Below are 27,316 nucleotides of genomic sequence, written 5' to 3'. Positions count from 1 at the left end.
GATAGGTCGGCTGGACTTCAGAGTTTCATGGTAGTGGCATGGTTTTTGTGGCTGCTGCTTGTTTGGATGTAGGCTGATTTAGACACAAGGGACTGCGAGTGTCAATCCTGTAACAAGTAACTTAGAGTGTTGCAGCCCTTGGGGAAAATATTAGTATTCTCTTTCCTTTAGCCTCTAGTTGGCTGGGTTTGGTAGATAATGTAATATGTGTCTACTGGGGAAACTTTAGAATGTTCATCTCAGAGAAAGAGTGCTTTCTATCCAATGAAAAAATTTTTGAACATCGACTTGAGTAAGGAATTATTTATATTTATTACTCTTGTGTGTGTAATTCTTACTTTTCATTTTGCTAATTTATAGTTAAGATATCACTATTTCTTTTCTTGATTTTTTGTTGTTGTTGTTTGTTTGTTTTTGGAGACAGGGTTTCTTTGTGTAAGCCTGGAGCTCATATATACTGTAGAATTACATCTCCAGTAATATCCATTGTGTAATCCTGGAGCTCATATATATACTGTAGAATTACATCTCCAGTAATATCCATTCACCTGCAAACGTCCTTTCAGTTTTCTTCATCCTGAGTGGGATTCAAATGAGGACGTGAGCCACACATCCATGGTCCAGACGTCAGCTGATGGACATCCAGGCTGATTCCTTCCTAACTATTGGCTCCAGAGCATTTTGCTCTCAATTCCTATTCTGTGTCTCTGTCTCTCTCTCTCTCTCTCTTCTTGGTTTTTCGAGACAAGGTTTCTCTGTGGCTTTTTTTTTTTTTTTTTTTTGGTTTTTCGAGACAGGGTTTCTCTGTGGCTTTGGAGCCTGTCCTGGATCTAGCTCTTGTAGACCAGGCTGGTCTCGAACTCACAGAGATCCGCCTGCCTCTGCCTCCCGAGTGCTGGGATTAAAGGCGTGCGCCACCATCGCCCGGCTCTGTGGCTTTGAGCCTGTCCTGGAACTAGCTCTGTAGACCATGCTTGCTTCAAACTCACAGAGATGCACCCGCCTCTGCCTCTTGAATGCAGGAATTAAAGTGAGTTCATGAGGACACTGCAGAAGGACGAACTCACCAAGAACGTGAATGTGGAGCTGCAGAACTAATACAGCAATTGAGAGCTCTTCTTATGTTCTTACAGAGAACCCAAGTTCTTTTCCAAGCACCCATGTTGGTGTCTCTCAGTCACCTTCAGAGAATCACACACACACACAGAATAATAATAATAATAATAATAATAATAATAATAATAATAATAATAATAATAAATTAATATTATCAATATTACTATTTAAAAAGAATGACAGCCTAATTCCTATGGTTTCTTTCTGTTAGAAATCATTGCTCTATATCTTTTTTTTCTATATATTTTTTTTCTTTTTTGGTTTTTCGAGACAGGGTTTCGCTGTAGTTTTAGAGCCTGGCCTGAACTCAAGATCCACCCGCCCCCGGCCCCTGATTGCTGGGATTAAAGGCGTGCACCACCACTGCCACCCTGCTCCATTGCTCTAATTCTATTGATATCCTTTGTGCTGCTGGGTTCACAGTAAAGGCAAATGAACACGTGGAGAGGAAATGACCAAGAGACGCTGGCTCTTACAGACAATTGTAGGGATAATTCACTTCTTTCCTTTCATGTTGTGAGAGGGGAAGGAAGGGGAAGAGGAGGGCGAGAGGACGAGATTGCATGTCAGTGTAATTTATGCCCTTGTGTCCCATAGCATGTATATGGAGATCACAGGACAAGCGATTGTCACTCAGGAGACTTTAGTTCAGTGTCTGACAGTAAAGCATGCTGGAAATGAGTAGTGCGCTTGTGCACTGTGTAAAGTGTTTCTTATAACTCATTGTCTTTAGGGTGTCACAAGTAAATGGTTGCAAACTCTGATTTCAAAACTTAGACCAGGAAATAAATGGGTTTGGTGTCAGAGTGTACTGGTAAATTTTTATTGGCAACCTGACAAAATCTTGCATCATCTTGGAGAAGGGAGCTTCATTTTAGGCCTGTATTGATCAGAGGAACCTATGGCTATGTCCATGAGGGCTCCTTTGGTTGATGGGGGGAGGGGCTAGTACACAGTGGGCAGCACTATCCCTTTCCAGGTTTTCCTGGACAAAATTAGAAAGTTATCTAATCATGATCCAGTCAACAGGAGACCTCTACTAAGCTTCTTCATAGTTTCTGCTTATCTTCCTGCCTTGGCTTTTCTAGTGTTGGATTGTGACGTGGAAGTGTAAGCCAAATGAACCATTTCTTAGACTGTGTTACTTTTGAGTGTGGCATTTATCACAGCAACCAGAAGCAAGCTGAATCCCATAGTAATTTCAGAAAACTACCACAGGGCATAATCTTCAAAGATATTGTGCAACTATTTTATAAGAAACCAAATTTCAGTTGTTTGAAGTTGATACAACCCATTAGTTATGGTAGCTGTGGTATAAGAAGACAAATTTGTACAGCTTTCTGTCATTCTTTCCTTTTGCTTTTTGAAGAGAGGAGGATGTAGGTGTTTTATGCTTTCTGTCTTTACAGTGATAGAATCAATGAATAAAGGTTGTATCTCCTCACCCCCAGTCTCAAGTCTCTCCAATTATGCTCACCCCATGTTTTCTCCAGAACTCTTGGGTGAGGTCTTGCCAGCGAACCTGTGCTACACAGATTTTGCATGGCTGGTGGGTTGGTAATTCTGAGTCTAGAGGATTCTGTGTAGGGACTTGGATGGGCTTGTGCTTCTCTTTGTGCTGACTTAGGTTTTCCCTCCATTACCTTGGAGTCGTGTCCCCTATCAAGAAATTGTTCCAACAGTGGTTGGAATGTTAGGCATTTCCTTGGGATGGTCTCTTCTTGGGTGGTGCTCAGGTAATCTTAGATTATGGTCCTTCCTGCCACCAGGAACTGCTTCAGGGTAAACTGCTGAGACTCAGGCCCCATTAAATTTATCAGTGGCTGAGCCCTACTCTGGCAGGTGATGATGGTTGGAAGGAAAGAACTTCCTTTGGGTGATCTGTTCATATGGAGCTTATCATGGCGGCTCCTACAGAAATCCTCTATGGTTTTTTCCTTTCCCTCCCCACCTTCTCTCTGCCTTTTTAAAACAATATTGTAGGAGATTTTTTTTTTCTCCTGACTGCAATTTTTCAAGTTTACGGGTCTGAAGAAAGGGAGACATTTAAATCTGCTTCACGTTTTACTTGTTTGCAGTAAGGCCCAAAATAGAATTTTCAAAATTTGCAGTGTGTTCAAATGCCATGGACAGTGGCCAAGAGTGGAATCAAATTGGCATTGCATTTCTGTTGCTGCTTCTTTGTTTGCTGTAGGCTGTTTTAAACAGAAGGGTTAAAGTGTCAATTCTGTAAACAAGTCATTTACAGTGTTGCAGCACCTGCGAAAAGTACTAATGTTTCCTCTCGTCCTGTAACCTCAGAAAGGTGATTTTTGCAGAGAATGTAATTTCTATCCAGTCGGGAATCTTTAGAATGTTCATCTGAGGGAAGGATATATGTGCTCTCTAAGTAATGAAAAAATGTTTTATTATTTGAAAGTTAACTTGAGTGTGGATTATATTTATAGTGTATTTATTACTTTTATGTGTGTAGTTATGTTGACTTTCATTTTATTTTTAATTCATTATTTTTTCCTTGTTTTCTTTGTTTTTTCCCACTGTAGTCCTGGAACTCATTATTTTGACCAGCCTAACCTTAAACTCAGAAGTCACCCTCCTCTGCCTCAGGCATTCTGGGAGTAAAGTCTTCATTCTGTCTGTTTAGTGTTTTGAATATTATGTGGGGTGGGGACTTTTCTTTTTTTATTCACTCTTTTTGGTGTTCTGCAAGCTTCTTGTGTCTTCCTTTGCATATTTTTCTTAAAGTTGCCAAAGTTTCCTTTTATGATTTTGTTGAAAAAATTTTCTGTGCTTTTGAGTTGGACTTCTTCTATCCCTTTTATTCTGAAGTTGGGTTTTTTTTTATGCTATCCCATTTTGTTACATTTAATGTTTTCTTTGACCGATAAATCTATTTCCTCTTTTGTATCTTCAGCACTTGAAATTCTCTCTTCCATCCCCTGTGTTCTGCTGTTTGTGCTTGCACTTGTGGTTGCTGATCATTTTCTCATATTTTTCATTTCCAGAATTCCCTTGGTTTGTGCTTTCTTTATTGTCTCCATTTCATTTTTCAAGTCTAGAACTGTTTCTTTCACCAGTTTGGTTGCTTTTTCTTGGTTTTCCTTAAGGGTTTGTGGATTTCTTGTAATTTTTTCTTTGTCTCTTCCTCCATTTCTTTGAGGGAATATTTTATTTTCTCTTCAAGGGCCTCAAACATTCTCCTAAAGTTATTTTTTTAGGTCATTTTCTCCTTCATCTATATTTGGGTGTTCAGGTCTTTCTGTTTTATAGCCACTATTTTTTGTTTATGTCGTGATGCTCTTTGTGTTGTGGAGTGTGTTCTTACCCTGTCTTCCCATCGTTTCCTCTGACTGTTGTTGTAGCCATGTATGTGGTGATCACTCTTCCAGGTGTCAGTGGATTCAAGGCTTAGATGGTTGATCCTCATGGTGCAGTCAGGGCTACAGGTTCCAGTTGTTGGGTCCAGTGGGGTTGTTCAAAGATGAGAACACCACCAAGTCTAGTAAACCTAAAGAAAACTATTCCAGAAACCAGATTCCAGGACAACCAGGAACAAACTTAATAAAAAATAAATAAAAAATTAAAAAAATAAAATACCACGGGGCAAAGACGCTTATCAGCTAGCTGAGACCACAGACAGTTCAGGCTTCTGACACTGGCATAGACTAGTTTCTTTCTTTCTTTTTTGGTTTTTCGAGACAGGGTTTCTCTGTGGTTTTGGAGGCTGTCCTGGAACTAGCTCTTGTAGACCAGGCTGGTCTCGAACTCACAGAGATCCACCTGCCTCTGCCTCCCAAGTGCTGGGATTAAAGGCATGTGCCACCACCGCCCGGCCCATAGACTAGTTTCTGAACCTACCTTTTATACTAAGGGCACCAAACATTAGGTCTGGACAAAGGAATTTTTCAATCTTGCCCTGACCAGTGAGTTATTCAAGGGAGACTCTAAAAGAGGGGAGTGAATTCTTATGTCAATTGGTAACTAGGCAGCTATCATGAAATATGTTTCAGTTGAGATTACAGAGAAAGCACTAAATGCAAGAAAACAGATGTCTTTAGCAATTAGTAAGAAGCTGGGCAGTGGTAGCCACGCCTTTAAGCCCAGCACTCTGGAGGCAGAGGCAGGCGGATCTCTGTGAGTTTGATCCCAGCTTGGTCTGCAAGACCTAGTTCCAGGACAGTCACCAAAGCTACAGAGAAACCTTGTCTCAAAAAAAAAAAGCCAGAAAAACAAACAAACAAACAAAAAAGGCAATTAGTCAGGAAAGGAACTGCTAGTAATATTAGGAGGTTAATAAATTAGGATTAATTGGTTTTTGGGCTGAGAACTTAGAAGATAGCAGAAAGGTTTTCACACTATCTCAGGGTTAAACTTGCCGCGGACTGACTCTCTTGGAGATCGGAGACCGAGGGAGAACAGGGGTGAAGGCTTAGGAGAACCCAGGATTCTGCGAATGACAGACAGACACAACTCTAATGAGATTTGAATCTGCTGCAACTTTACTAAAATTCAAGCATCACTTTTAAGAGATTACAGAAGGAAGTTGGCAGACATAAAAGTTTCCATAGAAAAATGATTACAAACAATTAATTATTCTCAGCAAGTCTTGTGGTCAGGGCCAGGTGGGCAGAGCTTTTCTGTGAAATTCGTCTCACACCACAAACCAACTGTGCTTCCTCATGGCCCTAAATCATATCTGCCCTCAAGGTAACCAAGGTAACCCAAACACCATTCTTCAGGATTCCACCCCCAGGGTTTGTTCCAATATTGAATGACTGACTTCATGTTATCAAGAATAGCCTGCCTTTCTTTCCTATCAAAAATGCACCAGGGGTTTCTCATTCTGGCTAGCCTCTCCATAAATGGTAACTCATGCCATTCTATACATTTTCCTTCATAATTTACCCATCTTTTACCAAATCTCCTATCATGAGCTCTTTCTGTTCTAGGGTATCTATAAATTCCCCCAGAGAGCGAGCTGGAGTTTTAATCATAACATTAATGGCCTGATCAAGGGAGGGAACTGACGCATCAGTTCCTCCGTATTCAAGGAGCCGTTGGAAATGTTTCCTGGTTCCTTGAACAGATTAAGTTTTTGTCAAGAGAAAAATAGAACAGAAGCAGAGTCAATGCAAGAAACCATCGCCAGGAACAAAGTGAATGAGGTCATTGAGGCTAATCAGGCACCTCAACTTGAGCAGACTGCCAGGGAACCGCCGGGGGCCAAGCTCCGGGAAGCACAAGCCCCTCATTTTGAGACGGCCACCACCTGAGAGGCATTTTGTCACACAGGCGGGATAGCCGTGGATGTGGCATAAACTCAGATACTGACTGCCATATTTACAACCTCTATTATCAGAGCTCATTAATTAAACCAGTGTTTGTACTTGTCCACTGTCTCTCCGGGTACCTCTAGGCAGTGTGTACCGGAGTCCCATGCGTCCCCTTTGATGGCACCAGTTTCCCATCATTCCTAACCCAGACATCATGTATCTCTGTCTCCTAAAAGTTAACTCAGTTCACATCTGTAGTTTATCAAGGATGACCAGGACACTACTCATAGTTTGCAGGGAGAAGCTCTGGCCTTGCAAATAGAACAGCTAGTTGTAAAATGACCTAAGGTGATGGAGGCTTCCCAAGCATCTGAGAAAATAGCTCCCTGTGAATGATCCATGATCTGCTGAGAAAGTTGTTGATCTGATGAGAAAGTTGTTGATCTGCTGAGAAAGTTGTTGGTAGTTTACTTAGGATTACAGCTTTATATGTCTTTCTTGCTATATTCTAAGCTTCTATATTCTAATCTTTGGTGTATATGTTTGTATTTCTTTATTATCATTCTTGGTCTAGACCCTTCACAGTCACCCAGAGATCATTTGGTGTTCCCAGAGGTTGTTTGGGCCTGCTCCTAAGGAGATTGCTTGCTCTCACCTGGTCCTGCAGAGGTCTCTGGCATGAGTCTGTTTCCTTGGTGGTCACTCCCTTTACCTGCTCCTTTGGAGGTCCTGCCTTCAGCCTGGTCTAGGGGCGCTCACTGGCTCAGTCCTGTTCCTGCAGATGTCACTGGCTTGTTGGGAGTAAAGTCTTGAACCACCAATCCTTACATTGATTAAACTGGCTCTTTAGAGTTACATGTCTAGGTAAGTCTATTTCTCTGCAGATTTCATTTCAGATTCTTCCTTGCTAAGTGGGAATCTAATGTGTGCATGAGCCACATCTTCATTAGCAGCAGCAGGTGACAAACATCCAGGCTGATTTTCTTCTAGCTACCAGAGCAGCAATGACCGTGAGTGCATGTATCTGCTATAGTGTGTGGACTCTTTTCCTTATATGTGGAGAGATGTATGACGGCTGAAGTTGTGTTTGTCTTTCCTACTTTTGAGGCAAGTTCACTCTGATTTTCTTCCTGATTGCAGCAGGTTAAACTCCCAGCAATGGTGGGGAAGTATTCACTTTTTCCACTCTTCTACCTTAAGTATGAGATCATCAGGCATGCCTCATAAATTTTCACCTGTTTACCTGTGTCCTAGTCCTGTATACCTCTGTTTTATTGTTTTGTCATTAAAAAGTCCAACAAAACTTCTTAAGTATATGTTTATTATAGGGAATTAAGTACAATGAACTTATTTTAATTTTATCTAGTCCTTACACTCCCAGCACACCTGACTCATAAATTTCTTTCCTTCTTTCCTTCTTTCCTTCTTTTCCTTCTTTCCTTCCTTCCTTCCTTCCTTCCTTCCTTCTATCCTTCATTTTGTTTTCCTTCTTTTCTTTTTACTTCTTTTCTTTTTTTAACTGAGTTCATTTAATGCTGTCCAAATGTGTGTGGCCCTCCACAGGGGCATGGGCAACGTACTCATGCTGCCTTACTTCAAGAAATGACTTTCTTGTCCCCTCCCGCCCCCACTCTCTTAGCCACCAGTTGCCAATATCTTCTTAACTAAGGTTGACTTTCTTGAGCCCAGTCCCTTTCTGCCTAAATTTTTGACTGACAGGGCCTAACGTGTTTGAGGCATTTTAGAATTTGAAATACAGATTTTAGAATATTTTGTGAAATTGAGCTCCTTCTCAATAAGGGCACTTTCCCCCTTGTGTGTTTGTCCATTTACCTTCTACAATACTACAATGATCATATTTGTCATAGACAATTATTATTTGTGTAACTGACGGAGTATTCAGTCAGACAGAAATGGGATGTTTCCAACTGAATAAAATTAACTATGCTATTATGTATTAACATAACAATAATTAGCATTGCTATGATAAATTTCAACTAACCACATTAAAAAGTAAGACTAATTGCCCATCTATGCATGCCAACCTCTTTATTAACAAGTTTTTCCTAGTTCTATTCTTGTCCAATTTAAAATAAAAGGAAGAAGTCATTGAAATACCAAGCTTGTGATGTCTACTCAGCTTGCTTAATGTCTGCTCAATAATCAGATTAAGCTCTATGTCTTTGCTTCCATGATTTTCTTCTTAGATTAAATTCATATTTTCTAAAGAATAGGCTTCAGATTTATTTAGTATGGCAAATATTAGCAAAATATGATCTAAGAGCCTACTTTAAAATGGGAAAATGGTACAGTGTCTTTGTCTTTAAAATGGTCTTCATTTTACCTAATTAAATTTGTATTTTTTATTTTTATTTTTTTTTTGGTTTTTCGAGACAGGGTTTCTCTGTGGCTTTGGAGCCTGTCCTGGAACTAGCTCTGTAGACCAGGCTGGTCTCGAACTCACAGAGATCCGCCTGCCTCTGCCTCCCAAGTGCTGGGATTAAAGGCGTGCGCCACCACCGCCCGGCCTTAAATTTGTATTGTTTACATGTGCTTTTTTTTTTTTTTTTTTTTAGAGAAAATTGAGAGTTTATTTTCTCCTAAATAAGAACCCCTGCCTGGAGGTTACACATGAAGGTGGAAACTTAAACTCCAGTTAGACATTAATCTTTCTGGTGAGCCGCTTTGGAACTGGAACTCTAGATTTACATGCTGAAAATGATCATACATATTGCCCAACATCAGCCCGTTTCCTAAATGATTTTGAAGTTACCTCTTTTTTTTTTTTTTTTAAGTCTTTAGAATACAGTTTAATACTATGTCCCTCTTACAAAATATTAGAAGGGCCTACAACCTCCCTAGCCATAGATTCTTTTTTTTTTTTCTTCCATTTTTTTTATTCTTTTTTAATTAAAATTTCCAACTGCTCCCCGTTTCCCATTTCCCTCCCCTCCTCCCACACCTTGCCCCCTCCCCCCACTCCCCTCCCCCATCCCCCCTCCTCTTCTCCTCCCCCCAGTCCATTTCCCCTCCCTCTCGATACTGAAGAGCAGACCAAATTCCCTGCCCTACAGGAAGACCAAGGTACTCCCACTTCCATCCAGGCCCAGGAAGGTGAGCATCCAAACAGGCTAAGCTCCCACAAAGCCAGTTCATGTATTAGGATCGAAACCTAGTGCCATTGTCCTTGGCTTCTCATCAGCCTTCATTGTCCGCCATGTTCAGAGAGTCCAGTTTCAACCCATGCTTATTCAGTCCCAGTCCAGCTGGCCTTGAAGAGCTCCCAATAGATCAGTTCCACTGTCACAGTGGGTGGGTGCACGCCTCGTGGTCCTGATTTCCTTGGTCATGTTCTCCCTCCTTCTGCTCCTCATTTGGACCTTAAGAGCTCAGACCGTTGCTCCAATTTGGGTCTCTGTCTCTCTCTCGATCTATCGCCAGTTGAAAGTTCCTGTGCCATTCTCCTTGGCCTCTCGTCAGTTCTCATTGTCCGCCACATTCCGAGAGTCCGGTTTTATCCCATGTTTTTTCAGTAGCAGTCCAGCTGACCTTGGTGAGCTCCCAATAGATCGGCCCCACTGTCTCAGTGGTTGGGTGCACCCCTCATGGTCCTGACTTCCTTGTTCATGTTCTCTCTCCTTCTGCTCCTCATTATAACCTTGGGAGCTCAGTCCGGTGCTCCAGTGTGGGTCTCTGTCTCTATCTCCATCCATCACTAGATGAAGGTTCTATGGCGATATGCAAGATATTCATCAGTATGATTATAGGATAGGTTCATTTCAGGTTCCCTATCCTCAGGTGCCCCAATGAACTAACTGGGGACATTGCCCTGGGCATCTGGTAGCCAATCCAAGTTCAAGTCTCTTGCCACCCCTTAGGTGGCTCCCTTACCTAAGGTATGAGTTTCCCTGCTCCCCTATCCAACCTTCCTTTATCCCCAATCACCCCGATTCCCCCAGTTCCCCTCTTCCTCTCCTTCACCCTTTTCTCTCCCCATCACCCCTCATCCCCATCCCACCCCACCCCCAAGATTCCAATTTTTTGCCCATCAGTCATGTCTATTTCCCATAGCTGGGAGGATATCTATATGTTTTTCCTTGGGTTTACCCTCTTGTTTAGCTTCTTTAGGATCACAAATTATAGACTCAGTGGCCCCTATCCATGGCTAGAAACCAATTATGAGTGAGTACATCCCATGTTCTTCTTTTTGGGTCTGGGTTACCTCACTAAGGATCGTATTTTCTATTTCCATCCATTTGCATGCAAAATTCGAGAAGTCATTGTTTTTTACCGCAGAGTAGTACTCTAATGTGTATATATTCCACACTTTCTTCATCCATTCTTCCATTGAAGGGCATCTAGGTTGCTTCCAGGTTCTGGCTATTACAAATAATGCTGCTATGAACATAGTTGGACAAATGCTTTTGTCATATGATAGGGCATCTCTTGGGTATATTCCCAAGAGTGGTATTGCTGGGTCCAGGGGTAGGTTGATCCCAATTTTTCTGAGAAACCGCCACACTGATTTCCAAAGTGGTTGCACAAGTTTGCAGTCCCACCAGCAATGGATGAGGGTACCCCTTTCTCCACAACCTCTCCAGCAAAGGCTATCCTTGGTGTTTTTGATTTTAGCCATTCTGACAGGTGTAAGATGATATCTCAAAGTTGTTTTGATTTGCATTTCTCTGATCGCTAAGGAGGTTGAGCATGACCTTAAGTATCTTTTGGCCATTTTAACTTCTTCTGTTGAGAATTCTCTGTTCAGTTCAGTGCCCCATTTTTTAATTGGGTTAATTATCCTTTTAAAGTCTAGTTTCTTGAGTTCTTTATATATTTTGGAGATCAGACCTTTGTCTGTTGCGGGGTTGGTGAAGATCTTCTCCCAGTCAGTAGGCTGCCTTTTTGTCTTAATGACAGTGTCCTTTGCTTTACAGAAGCTTCTCAGTTTCAGGAGGTCCCATTTATTCAATGTTGCCCTTAATGTCTGTGCTGCTGGGGTTATACATAGGAAGCGATCTCCAGTGCCCATATGTTGTAGGGTACTTCCCATTTTCTCTTCTATCAGGTTCAGTGTGTTCAGATTGATATTGAGGTCTTTGATCCATTTGGACTTGAGTTTTGTGCATGGTGATAGATATGGGTCTATTTTCATTCTTCTACAGGTTGACATCCAATTGTGCCAGCACCATTTGTTGAAGATGCTTTCTTTCTTCCATTGTATACTTTTAGCTCCTTTATCGAAAATCAGTTGTTCATAGGTTTGTAGGTTAAAATCCGGGTCTTCTATACGATTCCATTGGTCTACTTCTCTGTTTTTATGCCAGTACCACGCTGTTTTCATTACTGTAGCTCTGTAATAGAGTTTGAAGTCACGGATGGTAATGCCTCCAGAAGTTCCTTTATTGTATAAGATTGTTTTGGCTATCCTGGGTTTTTTGTTTCTCCATATAAAGTTGATTATTGTCCTTTCAAGATCTGTGAAGAATTTTGATGGGATTTTAATGGGGATTGCATTGAATCTATAAATTGCCCTTGGTAGAATTGCCATTTTTACTATGTTGATTCTCCCCATCCAAGAGCAAGGGAGATCCTTCCATTTTCTGGTATCCTCTTCAATTTCTTTCTTCAATGCCTTAAAGTTTTTGTCAAATAGATCTTTCACTTCCTTGGTTAGAGTTACCCCAAGATATTTTATGCTGTTTGTGGCTATCGTGAAAGGTGATGATTCTCTTATTTCTCTCTCTGCTTCCAGATCCTTTGTGTATAAGAGGGCGACTGATTTTTTGGAGTTGATCTTGTATCCTGCCACATTACTAAAGGCGTTTATCAGCTGTAGGAGTTCTTTGGAGGAGTTTTTGGGGTCGCTCATGTACACTATCATATCATCTGCAAATAATGCAAGTTTAACTTCTTCCTTTCCAATTTGAATCCCCTTTATCCCCTTATGTTGTCTTATTGCTATTGCTAAAACTTCGAGAACTATATTGAAGAGGTATGGAGAGAGTGGACAGCCTTGGCGTGTTCCTGATTTTAGTGGGATGGCTTTAAGTTTCTCTCCATTTAATTTGATATTAGCTGTCGGCTTGCTGTATATAGCTTTAATTATATTTAGGTATGACCCTTGTATCCCTAATCTCTCCAAGACTTTTATCATAAAGGGATGTTGAATTTTGTCAAATGCTTTTTCAGCATCTAATGAAACGATCATATGGTTTTTTTTCTTTCAGTTTATTTATATGATGGATTACATTGATAGATTTGCGTATGTTAAACCAGCCCTGCATCTCTGGTATGAAGCCTACTTGATCATAATGGATAATTTTTCTAATGTGATCTTGGATTCGGTTTGCCAGAATTTTGTTGAGGATTTTTGCATCGATGTTCATGAGTGAGATTGGCCTGTAATTCTCTTTCTTGGTTGGGTCTTTGTGTGGTTTTGGTATCAGAGTTACTGTAGCTTCATAAAAGGAATTTGGCAATGACTCTTCTGTTTCTATATTGTGAAATACATTAAGGAGAATAGGTATTAGGTCTTCTTGGAAGTTCTGGTAGAATTCCGCATTGAAACCATCTGGTCCTGGACTTTTTTTGGAAGGGAGGTTTTTGATAACAGCTTCTAATTCTTCACGACTAACAGGTCTATTTAGGTTGTTCACCTGGTCCTGGTTTAACTTTGGTAAATGGTATTTATCTAAAAAGGCGTCCATTTCTTTTACATTTTCCAGTTTTGTGGCATACAGGCTTTTGTAGTAAGATCTAATGATTCTCTGAATTTCCTCTGTGTCTGTGGTTATGTCTCCCTTTTCATTTCTGATCTTATTAATTTGCAAATTCTCTCTCTGCCATTTGATTAGTTTGGATAGGGGTTTATCAATCTTGTTGATTTTCTCCAGGAACCAGCTTTTTGATTTATTGATTCTTTCAATTGTTTTCTGTGTCTCTATTTTGTTGATTTCAGCCCTCAGTTTGATTATTTCCAGTCTTCTACCCCTTCTAGGTGAGTCTGCTTCTTTTTTTTCTAGAGCTTTCAGGTGGGCTGTTAAGTCTCCAATGTGTGCTTTCTCTGTTTTCTTTAAGTGGGCAGTTAGTGCTATGAACTTTCCTCTCAGAACTGCTTTCATAGTGTCCCATAGGTTTGAGTATGTTGTTTCTTTATTTTCATTGTCTTCAAGGAAGAGTTTAATTTCTTTCTTTATTTCTTCCTTAATCCAGGTATGGTTCAGTAGTTGACTATTCAGTTTCCATGAGTTTGTAGGCTTTCTGGGGGTAGCATTGTTGCTGAATTCTAGCTTTAATCCATGGTGATCTGATAAGATACAGGTGGTTATTAATATTTTTTTGTAACTGTGGATGTTTGCTTTGTTACCGAGTATGTGGTCGATTTTTGAGAAGGTTCCATGAGCTGCAGAGAAGAAGGTATATTCTTTCCTATTTGGGTGGAATATTCTATAGATGTCTGTTAAGTCCATTTGATTCATTACCTCCATTAATTCTCTTATTTCTCTGTTAGGTTTCTGTCTAATTGACCTGTCCATTGGTAAGAGAGGAGTATTAAAGTCTCCTACTATTAATGTGTGCGGTTTGATGGCTGCCTTGAGTTTTAACAATGTTTCTTTTATGTACGTGGGTGCTTTTATATTAGGGGCATAGATATTCAGGATTGAGACTTCATCCTGATGAATTGTTCCTGTTATGAGTAGAAAATGTCCCTCTCCATCTCTCCTGATTGATTTAAGTGTGAAGTCAACTTTGTTAGAAATTAGTATGGCCACCCCTGCTTGTTTCTTAGGTCCATTTACTTGATAAGCCTTATCCCAACCCTTTACTCTGAGTAGGTGCCTGTCTTTGTGGTTGAGGTGTGTTTCTTGTAAACAGCAGAATGTTGGATCCTGTTTTCGTATCCAATCTCTTAGTCTGTGCCTTTTTATAGGAGAGTTGAGTCCATTGACATTAAGTGATATTAATGACCAGTGGTTGTTAACTCCGGTCATTTTTTAAGTTGTAAATTTTGTGTGTTCCCCTTCTTTGTGTTGCGCTGGTGAAGGGTCTCTAGTTGTCTGAGATATTGTGGTCATTGTTGGACTCCTTGGTTAGTGATTTTCCTTCTATTACTTTCTGTAAGGCTGGAATTGTGGCTACATAGTGTTTAAATTTGTTTTTATCCTGGAAAATTTTGTTTTCTCCATTTATAGTGAACGAAAGCTTGGCTGGGTATAGTAGTCTGGGCTTGCATCCATGGTCTCTTAGTTTCTGCAGTACATCTATCCAGGACCTTCTGGCTTTCATGGTTTCCATAGAGAAGTCAGGTGTAAGTCTGATAGGTTTACCTTTATAAGTAACTTGGCCTTTTTCCTTTGCTGCTCTTAGTATTCTTTCTTTATTCTGTATGCTTTGTGTTTTGATTATTATATGGCGAGAGGATGTTTTTTTTTGATCCAGCCTATTCGGTGTTCTGTATGCTTCTTGAACCTTCATAGGTATATCTTTCTTTAGATTGGGAAAGTTTTCTTCTATAATTTTATTAAATATATTTTCTGGACCATTGAGCTGCGCTTCTTCTCCTTCTTCTATTCCTATTATTCTTAGGTTTGGTCTTTTTATTGTGTCCCATATTTCCTGAATGTTTTGTGATGAGAATTTGTTGGCCTTGCTGTTTTCTTTGATCAGCGTGTTTATTTTCTCTATGGTATCTTCAGAATCTGAGATTCTTTCTTCTATCTCTTGTATTCTGTTGGTTATGCTTGCTTCTGTAGTCTCTATTCGTTTACCTAGATTTTCCCTGTCCAGCTGGCCTTCTGTTTGTGTTTTCTTCTTTGCCTCCATTTCAGTTTTTAAGTCTTGAACTGTTTCCATTATCTGTTTGATTGTTTTTCCTTGGTTTCCTAGGGTATCATTCACTGATTTACTCAATTCTTCAAACTTTCTGTTATACTTCTCATCCATTTCTATAAGGGCATTTTTTACATGTTGTTTAAGGGCGTCAATCACTTTCATAAAGTCAATTTTATCTACTTCTTCATGATTAAGGTGTTCATGTCCACCTGTTGGGAGGTCGCTGGGTTCTGGTGGTTTCATATAGTTTTTCAGATTGTTAGGTGAATTCTTGCATTGGCGCCTGCCCATCTCTTTCTCCGATTCCTCCCCTCTGGATCTTCTTTTACCGGATCAGGTCTCCTTGCCTACTGATGTACCTTCCCAGTGATGGCTCTCTGCAGTGCTAGCTCTCCTGGTGTTCTAGTGATGTCTCTCCTTGCTTGTTGCAGGCAGGCCAGTGAAACAAAGGAAGTCTCGCCTGCCTACTTGCCCTGAGGATTTGCCCCCAGCGCCAGACAGACTGAGCTGGATGGTGTTATGTGCCCAAAGAGGAAAGGGGGCAGAAGGAAGAAGGGTTCTGGATGCAAGCTGGGTGGGACAAGAAGAGAGAGGCAGTATGGGGGGGTAGAGCCCCTGCAGGGAGCCCAGGGAGTATAGGGAGGGGGATGAGGAACTTCAGAGTTCCCTGTCCAGGGCTGCTTCCGCCGCCGCTGGTCACAAACTCACCGCACTGCTGTCTCTCCTGGTGCCGAGATCAGATCTCCGTGCAGGTTGGGTAGTTCGTAAACAAAGCGCCTACCTTGGTTGGTGCAGGCGGGCCAGTGAGACAAAGGAGGTCTCGCCTGCCTACTTGCCCTGAGGATTTGCCCCCAGCGCCAGACAGACTGAGCTGGATGGTGTTATGTGCCCAAAGAGGAAAGGGGGCAGAAGGAAGAAGGGTTCTGGATGCAAGCTGGGTGGGACAAGAAGAGAGAGGCAGTATGGGGGGGTAGAGCCCCTGCAGGGAGCCCGGGGAGTATAGGGAGGGGGATGAGGAACTTCAGAGTTCCCTGTCCAGGGCTGCTTCCGCCGCCGCTGGTCACAAACTCACCGCACTGCTGTCTCTCCTGGTGCCGAGATCAGATCTCCCTGCAGGTTGGGTAGTTCGTAAACAAAGCACCTACCTTGGTTGGTGCAGGCGGGCCAGTGAGACAAAGGAGGTCTCGCCTGCCTACTTGCCCTGAGGATTTGCCCCCAGCGCCAGACAGACTGAGCTGGATGGTGTTATGTGCCCAAAGAGGAAAGGGGACAGAAGGAAGAAGGGTTCTGGATGCAAGCTGGGTGGGACAAGAAGAGAGAGGCAGTATGGGGGGGGTAGAGCCCCTGCAGGGAGCCCGGGGAGTATCTTACATGTGCTTTTTTCTCATTGGTTCCATTGTACTTTTTGTCTGATTATTAAGTGATTATATTAAATTTAATTTAATTCAAATTTCCAGGTTGACCTTAATTTCTTCTACATAATAGTGTAATTGAATCTTCTTTTTATAAAAGTTAGATAAACTATTGATCATTATGTTTTGGATTAATCATCTCAGTTCTGAGTCTATAAAGAGTATCAGATCCCTATTTCTCTCAGGACACAACAACTTGATGGAAGGGTATAATTTCATTATGGTGAACAAGGCCCTCATCTCAGAGATTATCCTTTAGTCTTTGCAATTACTAAAATGGAAATATTGAGAAAATCTTTATCAGTCAAGATTTTAAAATGTTTTTATATTCAAGTTTATTTATTTCTCTCATATATGACAGGATGAAGTCATGTTCTTGATGATGATCATAACTAGAGTAAGGGTATTCCCTTACTCCAGTTACTGACAGAGTTCTTATTCCCAATGAACCTCTTTGATCTATGTCTGTAATATAGATTATAGCATTTCTGTTGTTGGAACATCTACTCTCTTTTTCTCTCTTTCCCAAGCCTGTGCAAATATTTTAAGCACACACTGTGTTTTGTTTAGAGGTCTTTTATATCTGAGTCTGTCCTATTGTATATCTGAATTCCTTTTCCGACTAGTAGTGTGTTGGCAGAAGTCACAAATAATTCCACACTGGTTCAGAATTATGAAAAATAAAGGGTTATTTATTTAGGGGTGCCTTGCTGATCACTGTCCTAGATCCTAGTTCTCTGCACAAATAGGAAACAGGAACAGAGTCTAGCAGCCAGAAGCTATATTTGGAAGCAAGAGGGCAAGCATAGGCTTTACAGCTGCATTTATAGTATAAGAGACCATGCCCAAGTTGGCTGGTTTCTTAAAGGCTGTTGGCTGGAGGAGCAGAAGGAGCTCACACAGAACCTCTCCCTTTTGTTTAAATAAGAGAGTTCCAAACCCAATACAAAACTATATACACTAGGAGGGGATATCACGTATAATATTAGAATTATAACCAACATAAACAATGTTAAGCAAGGAATGTATGCTAAATGTTTTAATAAACATTGTATTCTAAGGAATCTAAGTCTTGTATTGGAAATGGCTTGGGTAGTCATAAGAGGGTAGTAACTATTACTATCTAATCTTCAACCTCATCAAAGGCTTGAGAAGGGAGATTACATTACTGGAGTAGGCAGGAAGTGCAATCAAGCAGCTTCCAAAATGTGCAGTCGATGACAGAGACAACTGGCTACCTTTAGCAATCACCCAAAGTCTCATTTGCAACATTGAAGCCCCCAACTTTGGCTAAGGCCTAGAGTAACTGACAGATCATTTTCAGAGGCAGGAAAATTATCAAAACCGTCTTACCCTGTCTTGGCAAGATTTGGCAGTCTATTTTCTTGTATCCTGCTTGTCCAGTCTGGACATCGTGCACTGTCAGTGGTCGAGGGATGGGCAGTTCCTTGCCCAAAGGCCAGTTGAGCCAAGAAAAATACAAAATTCCAAGTAGAGTGTCTTTGGTGCTCAACACTCTCTTGGGGATAGATTGGTGCTGCCAGGAGCAATCATGCTTCATGTCAACAGAATCCTAAGTTATTTAAATGACATTCTACAGAACTTTGAGGTGGCTGAAGGTTACCTGTCTATGCAGAATAGAATCTCTATGTATCTTAAGAATCTAATTAGTCTGACTAAAAGAATAACAAATATGACTAATGACCGATGATACTTACTAACTATATAACTTAAAGGTTAAGAGTTCATATCAGAATATTAAAAATCTTTAAACTGTGCAGTAAGGGATGATAATGACATCAGATGTAAATGATATATAAATATCTTAATCAGAGGTAGAAATACATAATGCAATATGATAAATATATCCTAAAATTGTATCAATATACAGAAAATCTAAGACAGAACCATGCATGCATACAAATACAATATGACAAAATAACTTGCATAGTGTGCAAATATTGTAAACAGAACTAACAAATAGAATTTGAAGTTGTATCAATATATATACCAGTGTAAATTGCATATAAATAATAACTCACAAGTAGTTACTCTATTACTCACTCTTATTACTATTATTAGTGTAAGCATATACTAAACTACCTATTACCATTATTTTTAGGCATACATAATTTCCACTCCAGCCTTAACCCTATTCGAATAATATTCAACCCCTAAATGTTGTCTTTACCCATGAGGACAAACTTTGTTGTGAGAAGGGATGTTGCTTTCTAGAATTGTTTCCTTCTGTCATAGGGGAGATGTTTTTTTCTATGGGATCCTGTAAAAGTAAAATAATGTTTAAGTTTCAACATTGCTGTTTTGTATAATTACAAATGGTCTTTAGTAGATGGGTTGTTTTGTTTTCTTATGACAAGGCTTCTCTGTAGCTTTGGAGCCTGTCCTGGAACTAGCTCTTGCAGACCTGGCTGGCCACTAACTTACAGAGATCTGCCTGCCCCTGCCTCCCAAGTGCTTGCATTAGGAGCGTGCGCCACAACTGCCCAGTTACTCTCTTTTTTTTCTTATTTTCTTTTAAAGACTTTATCCTTTTCTCTCCGAAGCCTACATATATTTTTAAACACACAGTAAATGGTTTTGTGGTTATCTTGGTCTTCGAATCTATCTTTACTGTATATCTCTCTTTTTCTGAACACATTTGTCTTTAATTTGCTGAGTGATATGGCTAGGATGAAAGTTTGGGCTTTGATGACTGGATCCAGGCCATTACTAAGCTTTCTGAGATTCCAGCCTCGTGGAGGAGATCCCAGCATCAGTCATGTTTATTGTGGCAACTCTATGGCATTTAAAGTCTCTGCCACCATCATAAAACATGTGGTCAGCTTTTCCTCAACACAATTTAAGTGTTTCCTGGCAGGACCTCTTAAAAGGGCTACAAAGTTTTCAAGCTAAAGCTGAATCAAGAGGCTTCTATTAAATGGCACACAATTGCCTTTAGCAAACAGAGCCCACCCAAGAAATTGCTGCTACCAAGAAGCCATGCTTAACTCTATTCCCAAGCTCTCTCAGGTTTTCTGTGGATGCACTTTCCCCATGTTCTACACTGTTTGTTGGTAGAAGTCACAAAATAATCCCACACAAGTTCAGAATTCTGAATAATAAAGGGTTATTTATTTAGGGGAGACCTACAGATCACTGTCCTAAGTCACAGTCCTCTGCATAAATGGGAAACAGGTACAGAGTCTTACAGCTGGATGCAATAGCTGGAAGCAAGAGAGCAAGCACAGGCTTTACAGCTGCATTTATAGTATAAGAGACCACGCCCATGTCTGCTGGTATCTTAAAGGCTATTGGCTGAAGGAGAAGAAGGAACTCCCACAGCAGGAGTGTTTTGTATTGTTTTGTTTTCTTTTATGGTAAGGAGTATGGTGGCTGATACCCTGGATGCTGACTCCCCTCTCTCAGCCTTTCAATATGGTGGAGACAAATTTACCACTAGCTCTGCAAACCATGTTCACCACCACAGCTCCAGCAAGCACTTGCTTCAAGCTTCTCACAAACTCCATAAATGATCCACACTAGGACCTCCCAAAAAGGCCAGAGCCATTCCTGACACCAGCATGATCCTGGATGCCATGTAGTAAAGGAGAAGTGTCTCTTTAACCACCAGCAAGCAGAGGCTCTCTGAAACATTGTGTCTACCAAGAAGCTTCAGTTGACTCCTGCATTTGTGGGTCTAGAAGCCCCTTTTTAAAGCTTTCTTAGGCTTTACGTAGATGTATGTGGACAAACAATGGGCACCTTTATGTAGCTACAAATTTTGTCCATTCCTCTGGTCCTCCTGGACCAGTTTCTCTCCACCCAATAGGTCCCACTCAGGAACTCCTACCACTGCTTAAGAAATAACCACTCTGAGTCTTAATGTTAATTATGTACTCCTTGGCCTATTTGCTCAGACTTCATATTAGTTTAATCTATATTTTAAACTAATCTATTTCTGTTAATCTGTGTATCCCATGAAGGAGTAGTTTACTGGAAAAATTTTGGCATCTTTCTCCTTCAGCAACTTCATGGCACCTTCCTGATTCTGCCTTCTTTCCTCCTCTATCTCTGCTTGAATGTCCTGCCTTGCTATTCCTTATATCAGGCTTTTCCTATGGCTGTCACAGATTATTATGAGAAAAGTGACATAAGGCAGAAGCAGTTTATTTCATGTCACAATTGAAGAGTCCAGTTCATAAAATTCAGAAGTGTGCTAGTGAGTGACACACTAATAAATAGTAAATGAGACAGTGGGTCATCAAGTAATCAAGATAGCATCCCATGATATTCCTCAGTAAATCCTATTGATATAATAATTTAGGGGTTTCTTCAGGAACATATATGCAAGAGGATTATGTATCCTGTCAGTCTGTCAGTGAAAATTAACCATTCTAATTAATATATTTACTCATAGGATCCAGTAAAATTTGAGGATGTGGCAGTGAACTTCACCTCAGAAGAGTGGGCTGTGTTGGATTCTAGTCAAATGAAGCTCTACAGAGATGTAATGAAGGAAACGTTTTTGAACCTGATCTCCATAGGTAAAAAGTACTATATGCTCCCATTGCTTATTCGGTTACTGAACAACTGTGTCCTTGATGTGGGCGTCCCCTCTGTGTGCTGTGATTACTATTACTAAGTAAAGAAACTGCCTTGGTCTATTGACAGGGCACAACTTAGGTAGGTGGTGAGGACTGGACTGCATACTGTGAGAAAGGAGGGCTGAGTCAGGGAGACTCCATGGATCTGCTGCTGGACATACATATGCTAAAGGTTTGCTGGTAGGCCATGACCTCATGGTGATATACATATTAATAGAAATAGCTTAAATTAAGATGTAAGAATTAGCCAATCAGAATCTAGAGCTAATGGGCTAAGCAGTGATTTAATTAATATAGTTTCTGTATGGTAATTGTGGTTCTGGTTGGTCTGGATGAACAAGGAGCTCACTGCATACAACATATCCTGCTTATGCATGTTATGTTGGTATTGAATTCTTAAATTAAAAATGTGGTTATTTAGTGTGCATATTATAAGAACTAGGTTGCAATATTTTTTTTGGTTGCAATAATTTTTATGTTGAATATGAATGTGTCATACTGTATTCTCTGGATTTTGTTGTAGAAGAAGCACTAGAAGAAAATATTGAAGAGGACTATAAAAGTCTCAGCAGGAATATGGGGTAATTTATATTCGCTAGAAAATAAATCATATTATACATTTGGGACTCAGGGGACAACTGAGAACATGTGAAGTGCTCCAAATATAACTAAGTGAAAAATGATCTTACACAAATTCCTCTAATGGAGCATTGAACTTTAATATTTAATATTTGAGTATTTTATGTTTATGATCTATTATTATCGCAAATATGTCACGTGATAATGAGGCTGAAAAAAGATTTTCACTGGATTATTACACAAAACATCCCGTCATGTGTGAAAGGTTTTACTTTCTGTTCATACTTATGAGGCTTTGAGCATTAGTACTGTGCTTTGTTTGCTTACTTTTCTGTGACAAACGAAAAAAGAATTCGGGGGTAGAGGACAGTTTCAAACTTCCTTGTCAGAATACCATCATAAAGGGAAGCCAAGGCAGGAACTCAAGTATGACAGGAATCTGGAAACAGGCACTGAATCAGAATTGATGGGGAAATCCTGTTTACTGGAGTGATCTTCATCCCTTAATCAGCTACTTGCCCTCTAAGGGATACCACCCATAATGAACTGGGCCACTCCACATCACACATTGATCAAGACAAAGTGGCCAGAGACATGTCTAAATGTCAATCTGTTAAAGTCATTTTTTGCTGTCTATTTCATTCTTCCCAAATGGAGGTTCTAGTTTGTGTCAAAACTAATTAGCAGATACATTTCATACACAGAGCCTGAAATCCTGCCCATTGGCACACTACAGAACATCGTCAGCCCCCCTTAATTGGGACTGTGAAAATGGCTTCACAGACTTGTTTCCAGGCCAGTCTGATCGAGTCATTTATCAATTGACAGACCCTATCATCCATGAACATTTTTCCTTCCTGTTCACTCGTTTTGTATGATTATTTTATATATCTTTGTATGCGAGTTGTGTTTTTATACAAAAACTTTTGTGGAAGGCAGAAAATGCAAGAAATTCTTCATATAAAATTCTGTATCAGATTTTGTGAACTCTTCACATGAATCCGTGTCATTAAGTCTGGTTTGCTGAAAGACCGAGAATTGTTCTTAATCCAAGCCTGTGATACAGCTCCTTTTAATTCTTATAGAAGCAACATTAGTCCTCGACTTCTTTACACATAGCAGGGTCTCACCATGAAATACATCTTGTCTTGACATTGATACCATTATTCTATTCCCTCTGAGATTCTATAGTTGTGTTCCAGACATCCTAGCCTTCAATATTTCTCTTGTCTAAAGTATTGCTTTTCTCATTTTTTGCAGAATTCAGAGGGTTGAAAAAGACCATGGAAGTGAATGTCATAATGAGTGTGATAAAAACCAGCAAGCTAGTCCAGAGTGTATGATCAATAAAGACTTGCCTTCCAGAGTAAGAGCTCATAAGACTCCCTTGCTTGTAACAAATATCATTGGTGATTTATCCTTACATGGGTATCTCAGAGAAAAAGGGAGAGAAAACCACCACTGTACAAGGGAGCTGTGGCAAAAGCTTTTAAACATCAAAAACATTGGAAAGTAATCAGTTATTCTGAATTTTTTCAGGTACTTGAAACTTCTCCTGAAGAGAAACCTAGGAAAAAACAATGTAAAGAAGCCTGTAGGAGTCTGTGTTTAGATCAGCCTCAGGAGAGAACTTATACTGGAGATAAACTCAATGAGGATGTCTTCATGAGATACACACATAGACAGAATGATGAACAAAACCATAAAGAAGTGGAACAACATGTATGTAGTCTCTGGGAAGAATCCTTCGTTAATTCTAGAGAGCTTACCAACCATGACAAAAGTCATATTGAAGAGAAAAGTTACATTTGTAGGCAATGTGGCAAAACATTTAAATATAAAACATGTTTTGAGAAACAAAAAGTAACTCACAAAGGAGAGAAACCATATACTTCTATACATTATGGAAAAGCCTTTACCCAATTCAATCATTATCACAGTCAGGAAAGCAGTTACATTGGACAAAAGCCTTATTCCTGCAAGCATTGTGGAAAAAACTTTACCAGTTCTTCTTATCGAAGCATTCATGAAAGAATTCACACTGGAGAGAAACCTTATGCATGTGAGCATTGTGGAAAAGCCTTCAACAACCACAGTAGTTGTAACACACATGAGAGGAGCCACACTGCAGAGAAACCTTATGCATGTAAGCATTGTGGAAAAAACTTCACCAGTTCTTCTTATCGAAACCTTCATGAAAGATTTCACACTGGAGAGAAACCTTATGCATGTAAGCATTGTGGAAAAACATACAGCACTTCCAGTGCTTGTCATTTTCATGAAAGAATGCACACGGCAGAGAGAAATCATACTTGCAAGCAATGTGGAAAAGCCTTTTTCTGTCTCAGGAATCTGAAAAGGCATGAAATAATTCACACTGGAAAAAGGCCTTATGCATGTAAGCATTGTGGAAAAGCCTTTAAGAGCGCCAGTAATTGTAACAGACATGAGAGGACCCACACTGCAGAGAAACCTTATCCATGTAAGCATTGTGGAAAAAAGTTCGCCAGTTCTTTTTCTCGAAACATTCATGAAAATATTCACACTGGAGAGAAACCTTATGCATGTAAGTATTGTGGAAAAGCCTTCAACAGTCCTAATAGTCGTAAGAAACATGAAAGTAGACACACTGCAGAAAAACCTGCATGAACATTGTGGGAAAGCCTTCAACAAATTTAGTAGGTGAACAGACATTAAAGGAGTCACACTACAAAGAAACTGAAGACTTATACATGCAAACATTGTAGAAAACTGTTTCTGGTGTAGGCATCTGAATATTCATGAAATAATTCACACTGACAAAAGCTTTGTTATGTAAGCATTGTGGAATATCATTCAACAGCCCCAGTAGTTGTAATAGACGTGGAAAGAGTCACACTGCAGAGAAACCTTTTTTGTGTAAGCATTGTGAAAACTCCTATACCAGTTTCAGTTCTTGTAAGACTTATGAAAAGAGTTCTCATTAAAGAGAATTTGTGTACATTTAAGCAGTGTGAAATAGTGTTTACCTGCTCCAATCACCTGAACTGTCATGAAAAGATTCACATGGGGAAAAGTCTTGAGCATGTAAACATACAAAAAAAGCCTTCAGTGACATCAGTCGTCATAACATACATGAATAAAGTCACACTTTAGAGAAGCCTTATTCATGTAAGTATTGTGCAAAACCCTTCACTAGTTTCTATTCATGTAAGGTTCATGAAAGAGATCATACTGAAGAGAAGTGTTATGCATGTATGCATTGTGGAAAAGCATTTACCCGTCAGTCACCTGAACATCCAGGAAAGGGTTTATATTGGAGAGATGACTTTTGCATATAAACATTACAGGAAACCTTTTAACACTTCAATTTGTCTTGATTTGCATGGAAAACAATCATACTGGAGAGAAACTCTATGTGTGTAAAAGATGTAGAAACCGTTCATTCTGTAGACTTTAACAGGCATAAAAGAGTTCACTTGATAGTAAAGCCTTATGCACATAAGAATTGTGGAAAAGCCTTCAGCTGCTCTTGTGATTATAACAGGTCTGAAACTCTTCACACTAGTCAGTAGCCTAATGCGTGTAACCATTGTCAGAAAGCCTTTACTAGATTCACTTGGTCCAAGAGTAAAAACATTCACACTGGATAGAAACCTTTTCTATGTACACATGGTATAAAACTATTTCTTTGTTCTTGTTATTTTTAACAAGCATAAAGTTCTCACACAGTGTCTGTAATGTGGGAAAGTCTTTAGCACATCCAGTTTCTGTAATCCTCATGCACAGTCTGAAGATAGATTTACGTATATAACCATGTGGACAATTTTTTTGCAATCATAGTTCCTACTAAACTTTTTCATTTTGGAGTACCTGTATGTTTAGAATAAATGTGGGAAAACATTCAAAATGTTTAAAATGAATAAAATTTAAAAGTTTAATTTTATTTTTTTGGTAGTGTCTTACTATGCTAAAGTTAAAACCTTTCTTTTTGGTGCGATGGAAAAAAAAAAAGAGGGATGCTGTACACTGTGATGATTTTTCACTCAGACTGGTTTAGTATAAACTTGATTGGCCAGTAGCCAGGTAGGAAGTATAGGCAGAACAACCAAACTAAGGACACTGGGAAGAAAGGTGGAGTCAGAGAGTCACCAGGGGATACAGAGGGTGTAACACATGCTGAAGGAGAGGTAAAGCCATGAGCCATATGGCAATATATAAATTAATAGAAATGTGTTGGATCCTAATGGAGTCCTGGCCTACCTATCCACCTCCCCTGTAGATGACCTTTCTTGCCCTTGTTCTTAGTTTCTGAGAAACTTGCAAGTTTCCTGCTCTCAGAGTTGTTTACCAACCCTGCTTCCTGAGTACACATTTTCTTGGCTCTAACTCAAGGATCTGGTGATGAGGTGTCCATCCTGTCTGGGTTAAGTATAAACCCCCCTTGGCGATGTACAATAAAGACTTCTAATTCTGCAACATCCAAAGTGTCTTTTCTTTAATCCTGACATCCTTCGCTAGGATTTTGCGCTAGCTGCACTGGTACGGCAGAAATGGGTTGTAAGAGCTAGCTACTAATAAGCCTGAGCTACAAAGCCAAGAATTTAAAATTTAAAAGTGTCTGTGGTTATTTATGAGTGGGCTTATTGGAAACAAAAACTCTGTCTACATTATAATTGTGACATATAATGTGTACACACTTACAAATTTATACATATAGGTATGTGTGTATATGTATGAAGTTATGCCATTTGGCTTGACAGTTCCTAAACCAAAGAACCTCACATTCCTAAAAAACAAACCACCAATATCAGGCAGAATAAATCTTCATTTGAGTTGTCCATGATAGTTATTTAATTCCCTCAGAAATTTAGGGTAATTTTTTTTCTTTTGGTCATCTCTGTGAGGCTGAATGTTAGTCATATTTACTGAAACCATTGTACATTTTGAATCCAGGGTGAAACAGTTGAGCTCGAGATAAAACTAAACCCACCTTCATTTATTCTAACTTTCATAGAAAGTTTCTCAGTGAGAGAAGCAGTCAAAATCCCTCGTCAATTCTTAACTCTTTTTGTGGTTTGATTAAGAATGGCCCCCCAAGGCTCATGGTGGCCCATCAATCTCTTTGATTGCAGGTTAAAGGCATTCAATGTTTCTTCTAGACTTCATAAAACACAGTCTGTTAACTCTGATAATGTACTGATATATTTTTATTGTCAACTTGATTCAAAGTCATATCACCTTGGAAGAAGGAGCTTTAATTTAGGAACTATGTTGCACAGATGGGCCTGTGGCAATGTCTTCGAGGGATACTTTTAATTGATCTTGGAGGGCCTAGTCCAGAATGGTCAACGCCATCACTACAAAGGTGGATTTGTCTTATATAGGAATATTAACTAATACTTCTATACTTCCTGCCCTGACTTCTGTCAATGATGGTTTGTGACCTGAAACAGTAAGTTAAATGAATACTTCCTTGCACTCAGTTGCTTTTATTCATGATACTTATTACAGGAACAAA

General features: G+C 39.8%; 1 protein-coding gene across 1 annotated transcript in view; it reads left to right on the top strand.

Annotated features, from left to right (window-relative positions):
* Nucleotides 1-24,465, top strand: part of LOC130881426 (zinc finger protein 670-like) — a 44,375-nt gene extending 19,910 nt beyond the window's left edge. Inside the window, exons 3-7 of the mRNA XM_057781049.1 lie at nucleotides 21,051-21,177; nucleotides 21,761-21,818; nucleotides 23,077-23,182; nucleotides 23,356-24,044; nucleotides 24,129-24,465. Coding sequence (XP_057637032.1) covers nucleotides 21,051-21,177; nucleotides 21,761-21,818; nucleotides 23,077-23,182; nucleotides 23,356-24,044; nucleotides 24,129-24,465 — 1,317 coding nt within the window. The remainder of the gene's footprint in view (nucleotides 1-21,050; nucleotides 21,178-21,760; nucleotides 21,819-23,076; nucleotides 23,183-23,355; nucleotides 24,045-24,128) is intronic.
* The last annotated feature ends 2,851 nt before the right edge of the window (nucleotides 24,466-27,316 follow it).

The sequence above is a fragment of the Chionomys nivalis genome, chromosome 1 (genome assembly GCF_950005125.1).
Source record: "Chionomys nivalis chromosome 1, mChiNiv1.1, whole genome shotgun sequence".
Lineage (NCBI taxonomy): Eukaryota > Metazoa > Chordata > Mammalia > Rodentia > Cricetidae > Chionomys > Chionomys nivalis.
The sequence above is the reverse complement of the archived record's forward strand: the minus strand, read 5'-3'. Positions and strand labels throughout refer to the sequence as shown.